The sequence below is a fragment of the Salmo salar genome, chromosome 17 (genome assembly GCF_965601325.2).
Source record: "Salmo salar chromosome 17, fSalSal1, whole genome shotgun sequence".
NCBI classification, from domain to species: Eukaryota; Metazoa; Chordata; class Actinopteri; order Salmoniformes; family Salmonidae; genus Salmo; species Salmo salar.
In genome coordinates this window covers 82904796-82926640 of record NC_138307.1, presented here as the reverse complement: position 1 = coordinate 82926640, position 21845 = coordinate 82904796, and the positions used below count along the sequence as shown (strand labels likewise).

The following is a 21845-nucleotide window of genomic DNA, read 5'->3' as shown; positions in this document are numbered from 1 at the left end:
TTCTCACCACAATATCCACAATCAATTATCAATCAATCAATATCTGGCCATGATATTTCACTCAGGTGTTTGCATTGTAAACAGTTATGGGTGTGTGCTGATGGTGCAACTATTTTCTTGTTTCATTACAACTATTTGCTGAAGAAAAGCACGTTACTTGTGGTTTCATCACCAAATAGAATCTAGGACGTCGCATTCAAACCAAACACCTTCAAATGTCATGACCTGGTTAAATCATCCTCAAGTCCACACCTTTCACTTGTTTCATGTTGTAACTGTAACCCTGATACGTGAAGACATGGTAAACATACATATACTATCTGTTATGATGCGCAATGTAATTCTTTAGTGTTGTCCTGAACTGTATAGAGTACAGCTTCTCAGGACCAGGAGACCAGAGGGATCCACAGGAATTAATAAAGGATAGAAATCTGCCCACCTCAGGTTTCAAGGGACAGCACTGACCAACAAGGATTCTGTCATCAGGTTGCACATTCCAGAGAACAGAATGACAACATGCAGGGAGGGAGGGAGGGAGGGAGGGGGGAGGGAGGGAGGGAGGGAGGGAGGGAGGGAGGGAGGGAGGGAAGGAGGGTGTGTGCACGTTTAGATATGTGTGTGTGTGTGTGTAATGTTACATCATCAGGAGGAGCTCTGGCAGCATATAAAGGTTAGTGACTGTAGAGAGGAATGCCAGAGCCTTCACCTGCAGAGAACAGAACAGACGTGACTGACTCACCTGCTGAGAGGAGGAAGAAGGGAATAATTTGCTCAGTCAGTCTTTCAAATCAGTCAGTTAGTAGAGTAGGAAACTCAGTGAGTCGATTGTACATCAGAGATTCAGAGATTCAGATCCTGTATGTACTGTAGGTCAGATATTTGGCAGGTCATTTGAATCAGGTGATTCAAACAGAGATTGAACGAACCAGGTGACCAGGTGATTCAGACAGAGACAAGGTGAGCAGTTGATCCAGTTGAAGCAGGTACCAGTTGAAGCAGGTACCAGGTGAACCAGTATAAGTATGTCCAGTTTGTCCAGTGTGGTCCAGTTCTCTCTGCTGCTGGTCCTCCTTCTGGCTGTTACGGGTCAGGACTGTGCTACTGCCCGGGTCCAGAGGGAGGCCCGGTCCAGGGCCCGGTCCAGGGCCCGATCCAGGGCCAGGTCAGGCTGTATGAAGGACGGTGTCTCTCATTGTGTGGACCTGGCCAAACTGCAGGAGCTGATCCAGGAAGTCCAGAAAGACTTCGTAAGTACCGACCAACTGTAATTACAAATACTGTCTTCATTAGTACACTACTGTATATCTCTCTATATATATACACTGTATTCATCAGTAGACTACTGTATATCTCTCTATACTGTATATACTGTCTTCATCAGTAGACTACTGTATATCTCTCTCTATATACTGTCTTCATCAGTAGACTACTGTATATCTCTCTATATATACTGTCTTCATCAGTAGACTACTGTATATCTCTCTATACTGTATATACTGTCTTCATCAGTAGACTACTGTATATCTCTCTATATATACTGTCTTCATCAGTAGACTACTGTATATCTCTCTATATATACTGTCTTCATCAGTAGACTACTGTATATCTCTCTATACTGTATATACTGTCTTCATCAGTAGACTACTGTATATCTCTCTATATATACTGTCTTCATCAGTAGACTACCGTATATCTCTCTATATACAGTTGAAGTCGGAAGTTTACATACACCTTAGCCAAATACATTCAAACTCAGTTTTTCACAATTCCTGATATTTAATCAGAGTAAAAGTTCCCTGTCTTAGGTCAGTTAGGATCACCACTTTATGTTAAAAATGTGAAATGTCAGAATAATAGTAGAGAGAATGATTTATTTCAGCTTTTATTTCTTTCATCACATTCCCACTGGGTCAGAAGTTTACATACACTCAATTAGTATTTGGTAGCACTGCCTTTAAATTGTTTAACTTGGGTCAAACATTTCGGGTAGCCTTCCACAAGCTTCCCACAATAAGTTGGGTGAATTTTGGTCCATTCCTCCTGACGGAGCTGGTGTAACTGAGTCAGGTTTGTAGGCCTCCTTGCTTTCACATGCTTTTTCAGTTCTGCCCACACATTTTCTATAGGATTGAGGTCAGGGCTTTGTGATGGCCGCTCCAATACCTTGACTTTGTTGTCCTTAAGCCATTTTGCCACCACTTTGGAAGTATGCTTGGAGTCATTGGCCAATTGGAAGACCCATTTGCGACCAAGCTTTAACTTCCTGACTGATGTCTTGAGATGTTGCTTCAATATATCCACATCATTTTTCTTCCTCGAGATGCCATCTATTTTGTGAATTGCACAAGTCCCTCCTGCAGCAAAGTACCCCCACAACATGATGCTGCCACCCCCGTGTTTCACGGTTGGGATGGTGTTCTTCGGCTTGCAAGCCTTCCCTTTTTCCTCCAAACATAACGATGGTCATCATGGCCAAACAGTTCTATTTTTGTTTCATCAGACCAGAGGACATTTCTCCAAAAAGTACAATCTTTGTCCCCATGTGCAGTTGCAAACTGTAGTCTGTCTTTTGACGGTTTTGGAGCAGTGGCTTCTTCCTTGCTGAGCGGCCTTTCAAGTTATGTCGATATAGGACTCGTTTTACTGTGGATATAGATACTTTGTACCCGTTTCCTCCAGCATCTTCACAAGGTCCTTTGCTGTTGTTCTGGGATTGATTTGCACTTTTTGCACCAAAGAACGTTCATCTCTAGGAGACAGAACGCATCTCCTTCCTGAGCAGTATGACGGCTCCATGGTCCCATGGTGTTTATACTTGCGTACTATTGTTTGTACAGATGAACGTGGTACCTTCAGGCATTTGGAAATTGCTCCCAAGGATGAACCAGACTTGTGGAGGTCTACAATTTTTTTTCTGAGGTCTTGGCTGATTCCTTTTGATTTTCCATGATGTCAAGCAAAGAGGCACTGAGTTTGAAGGTAGGCCTTGAAATACATCCACAGGTACACCTCCAATTGACTCAAATGATGTCAATTAGCATATCAGAAGCTTCTAAAACCATGACATCATTTTCTGGAATTTTCCAAGCTGTTTAAAGGCACAGTCAACTTAGTGTATGTAAACTTCTGACCTACTGGAATTGTGATACAGTGAATCATAAGTGAAATAATCTGTCTGTAAACAATTGTTGGAAAAATGACTTGTGTCATGCACAGAGTAGATTTCCTAATTGACCTGCCAACTGTATACTGTCTTCATCAGCAGACTACTGTATATCTCTCTATATATACTGTCTTCATTAGTACACTACTGTATATATATATCTCTCTCTCTCTATATACTGTCTTCACTAGTACACTACTGTATATAGCTCCTCCGCTCTCTCCACTGGCTTCCAGTTGAAGCTCGCATCCGCTACAAGACCATGGTGATTGCCTACGGAGCTGTGAAGGGAACGGCACCTCCATACCTTCAGGCTCTGATCAGGCCCTACACCCAAACAAGGGCACTGCGTTCATCCACCTCTGGCCTGCTGGCCCCCCTACCTCTGAGGAAGCACAGTTCCCGCTCAGCCCAGTCAAAACTGTTCGCTGCTCTGGCACCCCAATGGTGGAACAAGCTCCCTCACGACGCCAGGACAGCGGAGTCAATCACCACCTTCCGGAGACACCTGAAACCCCACCACTTTAAGGAATACCTGGGATAGGATAAAGTAATCCTTCTAACCCCCCCCCCCCCCCCCCCTTAAAAGATTTAGATGCACTATTGTAAAGTGGTTGTTCCACTGGATATCATAAGGTGAATGCACCAATTTGTAAGTCGCTCTGGATAAGAGCGTCTGCTAAATGACTTAAATGTAAATGTAAATGTAATCTCTATATATACACTGTCTTCATTAGTTCACTACTGTATATATCTCTATATATACTGTCGTCATTAGTACACTACTGTATATCTCTCTATATATACTGTATTCTCTACATCAGGACCTCTCCCCCAAAGACAATGTAGTCCAGCAGGTATATTGCACTGGTCATCCCCAAAGCCAACACTCCCTTTGGCCACCTTTCCTTCCAGTTCTCTGCTGCCAATGACTGGAACGAATTGCAAAAATCACTGAAGTTGGAGACTTATATCTCCCTCACTAACTTTAAGCATCAGCTGTCAGAACAGCTTACCGATCGCTGCGCTGTACATAGCCCATCTGTAAATAGCCCATCCAACCAACTACCTACCTCATCCCCATATTTGTTTTTCTGCTCTTTTGCACACCAGTATTTCTACTTGCACATCCTCAACTGCACATCTATCACTCCAGTGTAATTTGCTAAATTGTAATTACTTCGCCACTATTGGCCTATTTATTGCCTTACCTCCTTACTCCATTTGCACACACTGTATACAGATTTTTCTATTGTGTTATTGACTGAACGTTTGTTTATGTGTAACTCTGTGTTGTTTGTGTCGCACTGCTTTTCTTTATCTTGGCCAGGTCGCAGTTGTAAATGAGAACTTGTTCTCAACTGGCCTACCTGGTTAAATAAAGGTGAAATAAACATTAAATAAACAGTATCACACCATAGTTATTACACTGCACTGACAGAAACAGTGTAGTAGGAACACTGTAATGTAAACTGTTACCCAATGTAGCCACATGCGTTTGAAAATGCTCTTGGTCACTTGATGTCTAAATGTTAAACCTGGAGGAATAATGTGATTACTGTATAACTGGAAATACACGTCTGTATAACAGCAACACAACTTTACTGAAGCGTTGTATGGCAAAATGTGTAATGTGTCAGGATCAGTGTCAGATGTCGCAGTCCTCCACAATGGATCCTGCCGTTCTGACACCATTCAGTGTGTCCCTGTGGCTTGTGACGCACTTCAATGCATTGAAATATCATCTATGGACAGGGCTTGGAACTTGAGTTTTGAGTGGTAAAATCATGGGTACGCTAACCAGAGATAGATTCTATTTTGATGGGTCATTACACTCCCAATGGCTAACCAGAGATAGATTATATTTTGATGGGTCATTACACTCCCAATGGCTAACCAGAGATAGATTCTATTTTGATGGGTCATGTATGAATGAGTCTGTATAGAAGATTGACATTCTGTACCTGTCGTTTCCTTCACTAGACAAACACGTCTCATGATGGCAGGATCCTGTTAAAGACAGTCATCTTTGACAAGATCAAGAAGCACAAGAAGGTAAGGACTGACACAGAAGAGGACAGGCCTCCCCTCAGAGCCTGGTTCCTCTCTAGGTTTCTAATCTCTACCTGGTACAGCCAGAAGAGGACAGGCCTCCCCTCAGAGCCTGGTTCCTCTCTAGGTTTCTAATCTCTACCTGGTACAGCCAGAAGAGGACAGGCCACCCCTCAGAGCCCGGTTGTTCTCTAGGTTCCTGACTTGTATTGAGTTTTGCCACTGTGCGTTTGCCTCTGCATAGCTTGCTCTTTGGGGTTTTAGAATGGGTTTCTGTAAAGCACTTTGACATCGGCTGATGTGAAAAGGGCTTTAAAAAAGACATTTGATTGATTGGTTTATTGGTGCAAGCTCTGGGATCATGCATGAGTCTGAGACGAATGAGTGCAATGAAGAAGTTCCATCAACACCATGTCCATCGTGCTCGACCTCGGCAGCACATTTACTAACACAATGTCCATTCTCCTGTTCTCTCCCATGTCCAGTACCACGGCTGTGTCCTGCTCAAAATCCTGGACTTTTATCGGGAAGTTCTCCAGAGACAAGACAGAAATTATCTTGACCTTGGGGGCCTGCTGGATGAAGTGAAGAAATGCGTTCACCCAGTAAGTGTCTCAAACATTATAACTGCCTCCCAAATGGCACCCTATTCCCTACATAGTGCACTACTTTTGAGCAGGGTCCATAGGGCTCTGGTTAAAAGTAGTGCACTATATATGAAATAGGGTGCCATTTTTGGGACACTTCCTATGTGAATGCATGAACCATCTCTCTGTGAAGGTAGAGACTCAAACACAGACAGGATTTCCTGTGGCCCTTCTTGTGTTTCAGTGATTATGTTACCCTGTACTGAAAACCCAGCTAATGTCTGTAGAAGACTCTCACACTAATCTGTCAAAGCAATTTGTGACAACAGCTGACAAAGTTCAAGCTTTTTAAATAGATATGATTGTTTGATTGGCTGATTGATTGATTGCAGAAAAAGATCTGTGAAAAGCTGTACCAGGAAGCTGCTGGGAAGCCAGTGAATGAGGTGAACACGACTGCGCTGACAATCAAACACAAAGCACATAAACATACACAACTGCAATAAACAACCACACGGGACACGTCAGCATGAGGTAATGAACGACAACCTAATCTTTCTAATTTATTGTGTTTATTGTCCAGTCTAAGATAGAGGAAGATTTGGAGCTGCTGTCGAAGGATGCAGCCATTCTGCAACTGCAGAGACTGAAGGCAGCCAGTAAAAAGGTGGGGTTCCACGTTACCTCTTAATCTATAGTGATCACACATCAATAACACTCAAGATAGGTTACAGAACATCACTGTGTGTTACAGCTAGACTGTGCAAGCATGTGTCATTGACTGGCCTTAATAGCTTGTTTCTAGGTTCCTCAATCAATCCATTTTATTTTAGAAAGCCCTTTTTTTACATCAGAAGTACTGTTGCCACAAAGGGCTCTACAGTTACCCAGCCTAAACCTAAAGAGCTCTATAGTTACCCAGCCTAAACCTAAAGAGCTATACAGTTACCCAGCCTAAACCTAAAGGGCTCTACAGTTACCCAGCCTAAACCTAAAGGGCTCTACAGTTACCCAGCCTAAACCTAAAGAGCTCTACAGTTACCCAGCCTAAACCTAAAGGGCTATACAGTTACCCAGCCTAAACCTAAAGGGCTCTACAGTTACCCAGCCTAAACCTAAAGAGCTCTACAGTTACCCAGCCTAAACCTAAAGAGCTCTACAGTTACCCAGCCTAAACCTAAAGGGTTCTATAGTTACCCAGCCTAAACCTAAAGAGCTCTACAGTTACCCAGCCTAAACCTAAAGAGCTCTACTGTTACCCAGCCTAAACCTAAAGAGCTCTATAGTTACCCAGCCTAAACCTAAAGGGTTCTACAGTTACCCAGCCTAAACCTAAAGAGCTCTACAGTTACCCAGCCTAAACCTAAAAGAGCTCTATAGTTACCCAGCCTAAACCTAAAGAGCTCTACAGTTACCCAGCCTAAACCTAAAGGGTTCTATAGTTACCCAGCCTAAACCTAAAGGGTTCTATAGTTACCCAGCCTAAACCTAAAGAGCTATACAGTTACCCAGCCTAAACCTAAAGGGTTCTATAGTTACCCAGCCTAAACCTAAAGAGCTCTACAGTTACCCAGCCTAAACCTAAAGGGTTCTATAGTTACCCAGCCTAAACCTAAAAGAGCTCTACAGTTACCCAGCCTAAACCTAAAGGGTTCTATAGTTACCCAGCCTAAACCTAAAGAGCTGTATAGTTACCCAGCCTAAACCTAAAGAGCTCTACAGTTACCCAGCCTAAACCTAAAGGGCTATACAGTTACCCAGCCTAAACCTAAAGAGCTCTACAGTTACCCAGCCTAAACCTAAAGGGTTCTATAGTTACCCAGCCTAAACCTAAAGAGCTCTACAGTTACCCAGCCTAAACCTAAAGGGTTCTATAGTTACCCAGCCTAAACCTAAAAGAGCTCTACAGTTACCCAGCCTAAACCTAAAGAGCTCTACAGTTACCCAGCCTAAACCTAAAGAGCTATACAGTTACCCAGCCTAAACCTAAAGGGTTCTATAGTTACCCAGCCTAAACCTAAAGAGCTCTACAGTTACCCAGCCTAAACCTAAAGAGCTCTATAGTTACCCAGCCTAAACCTAAAGGGTTCTATAGTTACCCAGCCTAAACCTAAAGAGCTCTACAGTTACCCAGCCTAAACCTAAAGGGCTCTACAGTTACCCAGCCTAAACCTAAAGAGCTCTATAGTTACCCAGCCTAAACCTAAAGGGTTCTATAGTTACCCAGCCTAAACCTAAAGAGCTCTACAGTTACCCAGCCTAAACCTAAAGAGCTCTACAGTTACCCAGCCTAAACCTAAAGAGCTGTATAGTTACCCAGCCTAAACCTAAAGAGCTCTACAGTTACCCAGCCTAAACCTAAAGGGTTCTATAGTTACCCAGCCTAAACCTAAAGAGCTCTATAGTTACCCAGCCTAAACCTAAAGAGCTCTACTGTTACCCAGCCTAAACCTAAAGAGCTCTACAGTTACCCAGCCTAAACCTAAAGAGCTCTACTGTTACCCAGCCTAAACCTAAAGGGCTATACAGTTACCCAGCCTAAACCTAAAGAGCTCTACAGTTACCCAGCCTAAACCTAAAGAGCTATACAGTTACCCAGCCTAAACCTAAAAGAGCAAGCGAAGCAGAAGCCCAGACAGGTTCCTCCAGCTAACATCATGTCGTCTGTTCCCTCTATGGTTGTGCAGGTGGTTGAGCTGTCCGAGAGGGCGACTCTGGACAAGGCCATGGGAGAGCTACAGGGTCTGGAGGACTACATCCAGGGGAGGGGCCTCCGCAGGAGCTGAGGAAGTAATCAGACCGCCAGTAACTACATACACACAGTCATGCGTTACCGTGACTACATATACACAGCCCTGGGTTACTGTGACTACATTTACCGTCTTGATGTCACATTTACTGGTTTTACCCTCTTTAGCTGTATTTGCTTGTAGCCATATTCCCTTAGACATGTTCTGACATGTTCCATGTTGTTTGTGTATTTCTTCATCTACTTTGGATTACTGTCAACAATTTGATTGACTTAGAATTTTGAACTTGTCCAATATTCAGTTGGGGAGAATATTTGCGTCCTCTGTTACTGGTACTACATGTTCTGTTACTGCTAGTACTACATGTTCTGTTACAACTAGTACTACATGTTCTGTTACTACTAGTACTACATGTTCTGTTACTGCTAGTACTACATGTTCTGTTACTGCTAGTACTACATGTTCTGTTACTGCTAGTACTACATGTTCTGTTACTGCTAGTACTACATGTTCTGTTACTGCTAGTACTACATGTTCTGTTACTGCTAGTACTACATGTTATATTACTGCTAGTACTACATGTTCTGTTACTGCTAGTACTACATGTTATGTTACTGCTAGTACTACATGTTATATTACTGCTAGTACTACATGTTATATTACTGCTAGTACTACATGTTCTGTTACTACTAGTACTACATGTTCTGTTACTGCTAGTACTACATGTTATATTACTACTAGTACTACATGTTCTGTTACTGCTAGTACTACATGTTATATTACTGCTAGTACTACATGTTATATTACTACTAGTACTACATGTTATATTACTGCTAGTACTACATGTTCTGTTACTACTAGTACTACATGTTCTGTTACTGCTAGTACTACATGTTATATTACTACTAGTACTACATGTTATATTACTGCTAGTACTACATGTTCTGTTTCTGCTAGTACTACATGTTCTGTTACTACTAGTACTACATGTTCTGTTACTGCTAGTACTACATGTTCTGTTACTGCTAGTACTACATGTTATATTACTACTAGTACTACATGTTCTGTTACTGCTAGTACTACATGTTATATTACTGCTAGTACTACATGTTCTGTTACTGCTAGTACTACATGTTCTGTTTCTGCTAGTACTACATGTTATATTACTGCTAGTACTACATGTTATATTACTGCTAGTACTACATGTTCTGTTACTGCTAGTACTACATGTTATATTACTGCTAGTACTACATGTTATATTACTGCTAGTACTACATGTTCTGTTACTGCTAGTACTACATGTTCTGTTACTGCTAGTACTACATGTTCTGTTACTGCTAGTACTACATGTTCTGTTACTACTAGTACTACATGTTCTTTTACTACTAGTACTACATGTTCTGTTCCTGCTAGTACTACATGTTATATTACTGCTAGTACTACATGTTCTTGTGTACTGTGTATATTCCATATGCTTCTCTGGAGTGTTGCTCTGCTACAGGACTATATTACTTCATTTGAAGTAAAGCCAGAGCACATGAGAAAACATGTTTTCTCCAGATATCTGTACTTTCAGTGAAAGGTCTAATCTGTGACAGTGAATGCAGGCATTAAACTATAGATTTATCACGCCAGCATATCAATTGATGTTTTTTTAGTTTTTTTCGATGAAAACCCTGTCTGTAAAAAACCCCACACTGAGGCCAATGAATGTATTACTTCTGTATTTTAACCTGTGTATCAATAAAAGAGATGCCTGCAACACCTGACTCAGTACGGCTCAGTATCCTAGAACCTAGTGGAAAACCCCTCTCCTGTGGACCGGTGTACAGAGAGGGAGAGACTGGGAAGGAGGGGTACTTCAGTTTGTACTCACAGATTCTAGAAATCAGTTTGTATGTGAAATTCTACCTAAGGAGTAGGACTGGTATCTACACTGGAACCAATCTACTATTCTAAACGGGATGAAGCTACGTAAGAACTAGGACTGGTATTCAAGGACAAAGATTCCAATTCAGGGCGGAGGCCTGATGGAAGTTCCGGAGTGGAGTTTCCCTGGTTTTTCCCCCTTTGTTATTTCTATTCATAGGTTGCACCTCCGTGTCATGCCATTGTTATGAACGTTATAGTGCGATAGTGGTGGCCTAAAGTTGTGATAAGCCCAGTCATTCTGGACGGAGCAATGAAGCCCAGTCATTCTGGACAGAGCAATGAAGCCCAGTCATTCTGGACAGAGCAATGAAGCCCAGTCATTCTGGACGGAGCAATGAAGCCGAGTCATTCTGGACAGAGCAATGAAGCCCAGTCATTCTGGACGGAGCAATGAAGCCCAGTCATTCTGGACGGAGCAATGAAGCCCAGTCATTCTGGACGGAGCAATGAAGCCCAGTCAGTCTGGACAGAGCAAGGAAGCCCAGTCATTCTGGACAGAGCAATGAAGCCCAGTCAGTCTGGACAGAGCAATGAAGCCCAGTCAGTCTGGACAGAGCAATGAAGCCCAGTCATTCTGGACAGAGCAATGAAGCCCAGTCATTCTGGACGGAGCAATGAAGCCCAGTCATTCTGGACGGAGCAATGAAGCCCAGTCAGTCTGGACAGAGCAATGAAGCCCAGTCAGTCTGGACAAAATAATGAAGCACCGTCATTCATTGGTGAAGTTGTCAAATATTTAGTAGGAAACAACTTTGCCTGCATTATCATGTCGTCAAATTTACTTTAGACAGATGGCAATGTTGTCATAAGCTAGCAACTTTAGTCTAAAATAGCTAGCAATGCTAACGTTAGCTAGTAAAAATCCAGTGTCCTCCCCTCAATCTTAGCTAGCTAGCTAACTTTATACTGCATTTTATTTATCTCCTGTTGAATAGCATTGTATTGCCAAGCCACTGTAATGCAGTTTTGATGAAATCTTCATCAGCGCTCATTGACGATGCATTGAAGTAGAACGCTCAGTCGGGCATCAGTCCAAAAACGAACGTTCAAAACAATATAGTGAGGAAATATACAACCCATGAATTATTCAGGTCACTGCTCCTGTAGACTGTGTTTACAGGCTGCGGACTGGTTCAATATCAATATTGACTCGGGCAGTGGATTGTACTGTACAGTGAGTCTGCCATCTACAGTACAGAGCAGGAGAATCAGTCACAGCCAGGCAACAGAGTTAGAGCTCAAAAAGACTTCAAATGAGGACATGAAAAGGATCTGTTTAGTTTGTCCTTGTGTGTGTGTGTGTGTGTGTGTGTGTGTGTGTGTGTGTGTGTGTGTGTGTCCGTGCATTGGGTTTGTGTGTGTGTGTGTGTGTGTGTCCGTGTGTGTGTCCGTGTGTGTGTGTGTGTGTGTGTGTGTGTGTGTGTGTGTGTGTGTGTGTGTGTGTGTGTGTCCGTGTGTGTGTGTGTGTGTGTGTGTGTGTGTGTGTGTGTCCGTGCATTGGGTTTGTGTGTGTGTGTGTGTGTCCGTGTGTGTGTCCGTGTGTGTGTCCGTGTGTGTGTGTGTGTGTGTGTGTGTGTGTGTGTCCGTGTGTGTGTGTCCGTGTGTGTGTGTGTGTGTGTGTGTGTGTGTGTGTGTGTGTGTGTGTGTGTGTGTGTGTGTGTGTGTGTGTGTGTCCACAGGGAACTGGTGAAAACCAACCTAACAAGATGGAACAATGCATGAAGATATTATTTAACTGAGGTCAATGGGCAGGTCCACAGGGAACTGGTGGAAACCAATCTAACAAGATGGAACGATGCATGAAGATATTAATTACTAACTGTAACACTGATCACACTGCTCTCACAGGTATTGAGGTCACACGTACAGTACACATGGTGAAGACTTCACGTTGGTGCTGCGCTGGCTATTGTGGCCTACATCACCAAACTTCCTGTTGTCAATGATAAACAACAGAATCACCAAACTCAAGTCCTGTTGTCAATGAGAAACAACAGTATAGAACGTGGCAGAATTGTGAAAAGTGATGGATCAGTGGAATTTCTAAATGTCCAGGCCAGTCCCCTTCTGGTTGTACCAGGTAGAGATTAGAAACCTAGTGAGGAACCAGGCTCTGAGGGGTGGCCTGTCCTCTTCTGGTTGTACCAGGTAGAGATTAGAAACCTAGAGAGGAACCAGGCTCTGAGGGGTGGCCTGTCCCCTTCTGGCTGTACCAGGTAGAGATTAGAAACCTAGAGAGGAACCAGGCTCTGAGGGGTGGCCAGTCCTCTTCTGGCTGTACCAGGTAGAGATTAGAAACCTAGAGAGGAACCAGGCTCTGAGGGGTGGCCAGTCCTCTTCTGGCTGTACCAGATAGAGATTAGAAACCTAGAGAGGAACCAGGCTCTGAGGGGTGGCCAGTCCCCTTCTGGTTGTACCAGGTAGTGATTAGAAACCTAGAGAGGAACCAGGCTCTGAGGGGTGGCCTGTCCTCTTCTGGTTGTACCAGGTAGAGATTAGAAACCTAGAGAGGAACCAGGCTCTGAGGGGTGGCCTGTCCCCTTCTGGCTGTACCAGGTAGAGATTAGAAACCTAGAGAAGAACCAGGCTCTGAGGGGTGGCCAGTCCTCTTCTGGTTGTACCAGGTAGAGATTAGAAACCTAGAGAGGAACCTGGCTCTGAGGGGTGGCCTGTCCTCTTCTGGCTTTTTCCAGATAGAGATAAGAAGAGTACATGGCCATTAAGGGCAGATCGTTCTTCAAGATGTTCAAATGTTCATAGATTACCAGCAGGGCCCAAAATGTATCACAGTGGTTATAGAGGGTGCAACAGGTCAGCCCCTCAGGAGTAAATGTCAGTTGGCGTTTTGTGGTAACCTGAGTGATGGGTTAGTTCTCGATGGAGTTTCCGATACGGCCGCAAGGTACTCTACGTTGTAAGAGGGACTCAACACATTCTATAGCCAGAGGACTCCTGATATCTCCAGGAGTGATAAGTATCATTTTTTGGGGTCTTTATCTGTTGTGGTCCAGTACTGTCTTTTTGCTAGTTAGGGCCATCTACTTTAAGTGCTGTCTGTCTTCCCAGTAGTCTGCATGGTGTGTGAACTGATGACTGCTCATCATTTGCAGATAGTTGTTGACACATCAACCAGGATTAAGGGGAAGGGCAATTTGTGACTGGTTTTGGTAATCAGTGGCTGTATTGGAGGGGGAGTGGTTTCACCTCTCCAAGGCAATTAGCAATTAGTATAGGGAGGTGTGCTCTCTCCCTCTGCAAGGCAATCAGCAATTAGTACAGGGAGGTGTGCTCTCTCTCCCTCTGCTAGGCAATCAGCAATTAGTACAGGGAGATGTGCTCTCTCCCTCTGCTAGGCAATCAGCAATTAGTACAGGGAGGTGTGTTCTCTCCCTCTGCTAGGCAATCAGCAATTAGTACAGGGAGGTGTGCTCTCTCTCCCTCTGCTAGGCAATCAGCAATTAGTACAGGGAGGTGTGCTCTCTCCCTCTGCTAGGCAATCAGCAATTAGTACAGGGAGGTGTGCTCTCTCCCTCTGCAAGGCAATCAGCAATTAGTACAGGGAGGTGTGCTCTCTCCCTCTGCTAGGCAATCAGCAATTAGTACAGGGAGGTGTGCTCTCTCCCTCTGCAAGGCAATCAGCAATTAGTACAGGGAGGTGTGCTCTCTCCCTCTGCTAGGCAATTAGCAATTAGTACAGGGAGGTGTGTTCTCTCCCTCTGCTAGGCAATCAGCAATTAGTATAGGGAGGTGTGCTCTCTCCCTCTGCTAGGCAATCAGCAATTAGTACAGGGAGGTGTGCTCTCTCCCTCTGCTAGGCAATCAGCAATTAGTACAGGGAGGTGTGCTCTCTCCCTCTGCTAGGCAATCAGCAATTAGTACAGGGAGGTGTGCTCTCTCCCTCTGCTAGGCAATTAGCAATTAGTGTTAGTTCTTCAGTCTCCCCTGGTTTCTCAGAGGAAGCTGTAAGCGGCGGTCGCGTCAGTGGCGGTTTTGTAGCAAAACTAAGACCGTCGCCGAAACAAAGACAGTTCTGCCGACTTGTTCTGCGGGGTTATTCAACGAAAGAGAGGAGGGCTTCGCACCACTCTCTCATTTGAGTATCTTACCAAGTTGTTTACCGATTATGTAATTTTGCTCTTTTTTAGCTTTGTCATCTATGTGTGTGTTTTCTATACCTGTTCGCACCTCTCCCTGTAGGCTTTACAGACGCTCCCCGCCCCTTTGCTGCAACCCTTCTAATGTAGTGTAACCTGGGAGCACAACCCATGTGCAATTCCGGGTCTCTGGCAGCATTTGAAACTGCCGATCTGCGGTCAAGAATGCTGAGTTCATCTCAGCCTATGCTGCCCTTCAGTCCCTAAACGTCTTGTCCCTGACAGAGACATGGATCAGCCCAGAGAACACTCCTACTCCAGCTGCTGTTTCTTCATCTGACTGTTTTCTCTCATAGACCGAGAGCATCTGGGCATCGCGGTGGTGGCACAGGCTACTCATTTCTCCTAAGTGGAGATTTTCTCTTTTCTCCCTCTCTCACGAAGAGGCATCCCTTGTTTTGCGTTTTAGCAGTAAGCAATCATTAATCATATGTCCCATCTTATGACAGTAGAAACAGGGACGCTCATTTTTCTGGCGTGCTTGATGTACTGCTGGTCGACCAGGACTAAAAATAGGCAACTCAGTGGCTCTACTCTCAGTATGAGCCGAAAACACGTCAACACATACTGGTCTGCCAACACAGACGCTTCTGACAGGGAGGATACTTTCTGTTCGTTTAGGTAAACTACCATGCGTTCCGGTAAGCAATGTTTAAACTCTTCCAACCAGATTAACTCCTGGAGAGAGTTGAAATCAGTTACCTTGCTAGCAGCAGGCCATTTATCAAACAGATGTCCCTTGTCTCTAGCAAATTCCACATAAGTCTTACTAGAAGACTTTCTATGAGACCTAAATCTCTGTCTGTATGCCTCAGGAACAAGCTCATAGGCGTGAAGAACAGTAGCTTTGACCACTGACAAAACCTCTTGGGCTTTGTTAATTTACACTGAAGTAATAGGCACCACACCTCTTCAGGCCATTTCAATGCTACGGCTATATGTTCAAAAACACAAAAATAGGAGTCAACCTCTTCAGAGAGTCAAAGGTATTAAGGCAATCTGCCTACTAATGTCAAGTGTTGGAAGTTCCAGCTGGTGAGGACGGCTCACAAACAGACACAACAGGAACGAAGGCTAGACTCGCTGTCTCTGCCTCCAGTTCCATCTGGCACATTTTGAAATCCAACTGTCGCTGTTCTCTTTCTGCCTCGAGTTTACACATTTCCAACTGGAGATTCTCTCTCCTAATTTGGGCTCTCTCTTCTGCCTCCAGTTGGAGCCGTGTTGCACGGACATCCCTCCTGGCATCACCGTTTGACAGTGGGGAGAGGAGATCAAAACAGGGCAAAGTGGCTGGAGCTTTAGCCTCGCCCTCGTTCTCTGACACCGACGGGCTTACAGGAGCAGCAACATCCCATACAGGGGTAGTAGGTTCAGGCAGCGGTAACACAAGCACTTGCTCTTCCAACAAAACATTTAACACCAGTTGTTTAACCTCCGCTTTAACTAATCTCTGCGGAATAGATACAGAATAATGGTCAGCCAAGGTCATTAAATCAACTCTAAGACATTTGTCAAAAACCTCCCACGTAGGATTATCCAAAAAGGATTTCAAATCAAAAGTAGCCATTTTGAACTACCTCTAAAACACAAGAGCCTAAAAAAATAGCAAACTCTAATGCTACATTCCCAGCGGTGACACTCAACACTGAACTAGACCACTACAATATTTTGCACGAGCGGCATGGGTGTCAGTAAAGACATATACCGGATGAGCCCCCACTTATGTTACCAATCCCTTTGGCCCTGCAGTCTAGGGGGGATGGAATCGAGACCCGTAACATATCTCATGCAAATCATAATAGTGAAAAGGAACAGTGAGAACTAATAACAGACAACCTAAATCTACTGTCAAACACTTGAGGTTTATTGTTTAAACACATGGTAATGGGGTGTGGGATAAAGGGCTGGACCCAAGGAAATAAATAATAAATATCCAAAAACCCCTAAGCTAGTCTTACTTGCTACAATAACTGCTAGCTAACTAACCAAAAATACAGTGGGTGGTCCACCCAGTTCTAACTAGGGTACTTAGACATAGTATTCCTACGGGTAATGTATGCCCATGGGCGACTTGGCTTTGTACCCCACCAACAAACAAACAGTCATAAACCACAACAATACATACTCACGTAATAGCGGACAAATGTGACATGTAGGTACAAAAACAAAAGAGAGATCTCATATCGGGAGAGAGAGAATTTGGGAGAACAACTGACTGGGTTTTTATACCAAGGGAAAGGGGATGTGATTGGGTAAGGGAAACAGAGCAGGTGTGTCTTGGGATTGGTGACTGATTGGCGACTGATGAGTGACACCTGTGACTAGGGCAGAAGGAGAGAAAACAAATACACACACAGGATACCTGTATCCGTAACACCTGTCCATCTTCTCAGTTGAATTCCATGCTGTCACTGTCCCTTGTCCACTCAAGCTTAACATTGTTGTCATCTATCGCCCACCAGGTGCCCTTGGAGAGGTCCTCAATGAGCTTAACACCTTGATAAGCTAATTTCCTGATGATGGCTCATTGCTCTTCGTACTTGGCGACTTCAACCTCCCGACGTCTGCCTTCGATTAATTTCTTTCTAACTATCTCTTTCCCCTCCTTGCCTCTTTTGACCTCCCCCAATCCCATCCAACTCACATGGCAGGCAATACTCTTGACCTCCTCTTTACTAGAGGCTGCTTGGCTACTAATCTCACTGCAACCCCCTTTCAGGTCTCTGATCACTACTTTGTTTCCTTATCTGTCTCCCTTTCCACCAACCCTAAACACTTAGCCCCTACCCAGATGATCATGCGCCGTCGCATTCTTCGTTCTCTCGCTCCCACTACTCTCTCTTCTTCTATCATATCATCTCTCCCTTCTGCTAAATTCTTCTCCCTTATGTCTCCTGATTCTGCCTCTTCGACTCTACTCTCCTCCCTTTCCGCACCCTATGACTCTCACTGTCCCCTTTCCTCCCGGCTGGCTCAGCCCGCCACTCCTGCAGGTGTGTCTTGGGATTGGCGACTGATTGGCGACTGATGAGTGACACCTGTGACTAGGGCAGAAGGAGAGAAAACAAATACACACACAGAACAGCCCTGTTCTGCGAGCTTACAGAACAGGGCTGTGGGCAGCTGAGCGAAAATGGAGGAAAGCTAAACTTCTGGAGGACCTATCATCCTTTCACTCCCTCCTCTCTACCTTCTCTTCCTCTGTATCTGCTGCTAAAGCCTTAGGAAACTCTTTTCCACCTTCTCCTCCCTCCTTAATCCTCCACCCCCTCCCTCCTCCCTCCTTAATCCTCCACCCCCTTCCTCCCTCACTCTCTGCGGACGACTTTGTCAACAACTTTGAAAAAAAGGTTGACGACATCTACTACTCATTCACTCAGCCTATTGAGTCCATTGGTCTCACTCACACAGAACTATCCACGCCTTGACCTCTTTCTCCCCTCTCTCTCCAGAGGACATCCTGCGACTAGTGAGGTCTGGCCGCCAGACAACTTGCCCGCTCAACCCCATCCCCTCCTCCCTTCTCCAGACCATCTCTGGATGGAGACCTCCCATTCCTCACTTCCCTCAACTCATCCCTGACCACTGGCTGCGTGCCCTCTGACTTCAAAATGGCCTGAGTTGCTCCCCTCCTGTATCCCTTATTTATTTTCTTTCCAAAACACTTGAGCGTGCAGTCTCAGATCAACTTTTACGTTATCTCTCTCAGAACGATCTTCTTGACCCTAACCAGTCAGGCTTCAAGACGAGTTACTCAACCGAAACTGCTCTTCTGTGTCACGGAGGCTCGCCGCACTGCCAAAGCTGGCTCTCTCTCTCTCTCTCTTCTGTTCTCATCCTCCTAGATCTATCTGCTGCCTTTTTACACTATGAACCATCAGATCCTCCTCTCCACCCTCTCAGGGCTGGGCGTCTCAGGCTATGCACACTCTTGGATTGCATCCTACCTGGCAGGCCGCTCCTACCACGTGACGTGGAGAGGATCTGTGTCTTCTCCACGTACTCTTACTACTGGTGTCTCCCAGGGCTCAGTTCTAGATCCTCTCCTCTTCTCTCTATACACCAATTCACTCAACTCCATCATATCCTCACATGGTCTCTACTATAATTGCTATGCGGATGACACTCAACTACTTTTCTCCTTCCCCCCTTCTGACATGCAGATGGCAATACGCATCTCTGTGTGCCTGGCAGATATCTCAACTTGGATGTTGGCCCACCACCTCAAGCTCAACCTCGACCAGTCGGAACTGCTCTTCCTCCCGGGGAAGTCCTGCCCGCTCAAAGACCTCCATCACGGCTGACAACTCCACACTGTCATCCTCCCAGAGTGCAAAGAACCTTGGCGTGACCCTGGACAACACACTTTCGTTCTCTGCAAACATCAAAGCAGTGACTCACTCCTGCAGGTTCATGCTCTACAACATCCGCAGAGTATGACCCTACCTCACACAGGAAGCGGCGCAGGTCCTAATCCAGGAACTTGTCCTCTCTCGTCTGGACTACTGCAACTTGCTTTTGGCTGGGATCCCCGCTTGTGCCATCAAACCCCTGTAACTTATCCAGAACGCAGAAGCCTGCCTGGTTTTCAACCTTCCCGAGTTATCTCATGTCACCCTGCTCCTCCACACACTCCACTGGCATCCAGTCGAAGCTCGCATCCACTACAAGACCATGGTGCTTACCTATGGAACAGCAAGAGGAACTGCCCCTCCCTACCTTCAGGCTATACTCAAACCCTACACCCCAACCCGAGCACTCCGTTCTGACACCTCGGGTCTCTTGGCAGCTCCCTATCAGCCCAGTCCAAGCTCTTCTCTGTCCTGTCACCCCAATGGTGGAACCAGCTTATCCCTGAAGCTAGGACAGAAGAGTCCCTGCTCATCTTCTGAAAACATCTGAAACCCTACCTCTTCAAACAGTATCTTAAATAATTTTCCTCCTCACATCGACCCCCCCCCCCCATCCTCACAACCCCCTTCTAGCTCTGACTACTGACAGCTACATTATTGAGGAAAAAATGTACTTTCTATTACTGTGTGGTTGTCCCACCTAGCTATCTTAAGATGTATGCACTAACTGTAAGTGGCTCTGGATAAGAGGGTCTGCTAACTGAGTCTGGTACGCGAGACTACAGGGGCTCTGTAGTAATGTATCAATAGATGAACTCTTCAACAGTCATTGAGTCTGGTACGCGAGACTACAGGGGCTCTGTGGTAATGTATCAATACTCTGGATCGATGAACTCTTCAACAGTCATTGAGTCTGGTACGCGAGACTACAGGGGCTCTGTAGTAATGTATCAATACTCTGGATCGATGAACTCTTCAACATTCATTGAGTCTGGCACGCGAGACTACAGGGGCTCTGTAGTAATGTATCAATACTGTGGATCGATGAACTCTTCAACAGTCATTGAGTCTGGTACGTGAGACTACAGGGGCTCTGTGGTAATGTATCAATACTCTGGATCGATGAACTCTTCAACAGTCATTGAGTCTGGTACATGAGACTACAGGGGCTCTGTAGTAATGTATCAATACTCTGGATCAATGAACTCTTCAACAGTCATTGAGTCTGGTACGCGAGACTACAGGGGCTCTGTGGTAATGTATCAATAGATGAACTCTTCAACAGTCATTGAGTCTGGCACGCGAGACTACAGGGGCTCTGCGGTAATGTCTTAATGCTATGGCCACTGCCCTATAAAGGAAATACAGCATTATACTGGGTGAATGATTTGTGGACAGATGCTTTGAGTCTTTCTCAGAAGGATTTAAACAGGTACAGCATACCCAGTGGGCAAAACTTGTTGATATGATGTCATTTTTAACCAGTTTTGTTCTCTGCTTAGGTTCCACCTGATCCAAAGGGTACGTGTAAAGTCATGAGCTTTAAAATGCCTCTCTTATCAATACCCATGTTTACTTGACAATACATGTAAGTCTAACCCTTTAGTCCTAGCCTGACAACACTGAGTCTTAGTTACTGTGTTGTGGAAGGAGTTGGTTGGTTTACGAGGTGACTTCATAGCTCAGAAAAACCCTTCCTCTCTTCTCATCACTTCTGATAAGTGTCTATCTGTCAGGGCTTACGATAAGCGTCACCCGGGCCTCCAGACCACAGGCTCAGCTGTATAGAGACCGCAGTCTACTCAGGTGGTGTTTCTTAGTAAGCAACCCAACCCAGGCCTGCTAGGATGTAGCATACAAGGGGCTTTACAGCACAAACCACCTGTGTGTTTTACCTTGTACCGTTCAGGGCCCTGAAGGTACACTAAATGGACTGGGTCTATCTAAAATGAAACCAAGAATGAATGAACGCAGAAGCTACAACTTATGTCCTGTATGTCTTCATTGACACTCAGTATTTTGTGTCCTGTATGTCTTCATTGACACTCAGTATTTTGTGTCCTGTATGTCTGCATTGACACTCAGTATTTTGTGTCCTGTATGTCTGCATTGACACTCAGTATTTTGTGTCCTGTACGTCTGCATTGACACTCAGTATTTTGTGTCCTGTATGTCTTCATTGACACTCAGTATTTTGTGTCCTGTATGTCTGCATTGACACTCAGTATTTTGTGTCCTATATGTCTGCATTGACACTCAGTATTTTGTGTCCTGTATGTCTGCATTGACACTCAGTATTTTGTGTCCTGTACGTCTGCATTGACACTCAGTATTTTGTGTCCTGTATGTCTTCATTGACACTCAGTATTTTGTGTCCTGTATGTCTGCATTGACACTCAGTATTTTGTGTCCTGTATGTCTGCATTGACACTCAGTATTTTGTGTCCTGTACGTCTGCATTGACACTCAGTATTTTGTGTCCTGTATGTCTTCATTGACACTCAGTATTTTGTGTCCTGTATGTCTGCATTGACACTCAGTATTTTGTGTCCTGTATGTCTGCATTGACACTCAGTATTTTGTGTCCTGTATGTCTGCATTGACACTCAGTATTTTGTGTCCTGTATTATGGAGACATGCCACCAACAGCATAGAAACAGAACTCTACTGTTCTAAAAATGGAAAACCGTTGCTAGTCTTTCAGTGACACTTCTACAGCTCTCTCTCTCTCTCTCTCCTTGCAGACTGAAAGTGGTGGGCGAGCAAGTATCTCAGCAGTTTCTCTCTCTCTCTCTCTCTCTCTCTCTCTCTCTCTCTCTCTCTCTCTCTCTCTCTCCTTGCAGACTGAAAGT

At 44.7% G+C, this 21845-nt stretch overlaps 1 protein-coding gene across 1 annotated transcript; it reads left to right on the top strand.

Moving 5' to 3' along the window:
- Positions 1-642: 642 nt before the first annotated feature.
- Positions 643-10314, top strand: LOC123731699 (uncharacterized). The gene is made up of 6 exons (XM_045711098.2): positions 643-1247; positions 5147-5218; positions 5701-5820; positions 6195-6248; positions 6386-6469; positions 8490-10314. The coding sequence occupies exons 1-6, from the start codon at positions 1023-1025 to the stop codon at positions 8586-8588; spliced, it is 654 nt and encodes a 217-aa protein (XP_045567054.1). The 5' UTR covers positions 643-1022; the 3' UTR covers positions 8589-10314.
- Positions 10315-21845: the final 11531 nt, after the last annotated feature.

What these genes read in the sequence shown, in the direction of transcription:
- LOC123731699 (XM_045711098.2), top strand. Translation starts at nt 1,023, where the DNA reads ATGTCCAGTTTGTCCAGTGTGGTCCAGTTCTCTCTGCTGCTGGTCCTC. An exon ending in AGGAAGTCCAGAAAGACTTC is followed by an intron (nt 1,248 to 5,146) that starts GTAAGTACCGAC and finishes TTCCTTCACTAG; the next exon opens with ACAAACACGTCTCATGATGG. An exon ending in TGAAGAAATGCGTTCACCCA is followed by an intron (nt 5,821 to 6,194) that starts GTAAGTGTCTCA and finishes GATTGATTGCAG; the next exon opens with AAAAAGATCTGTGAAAAGCT.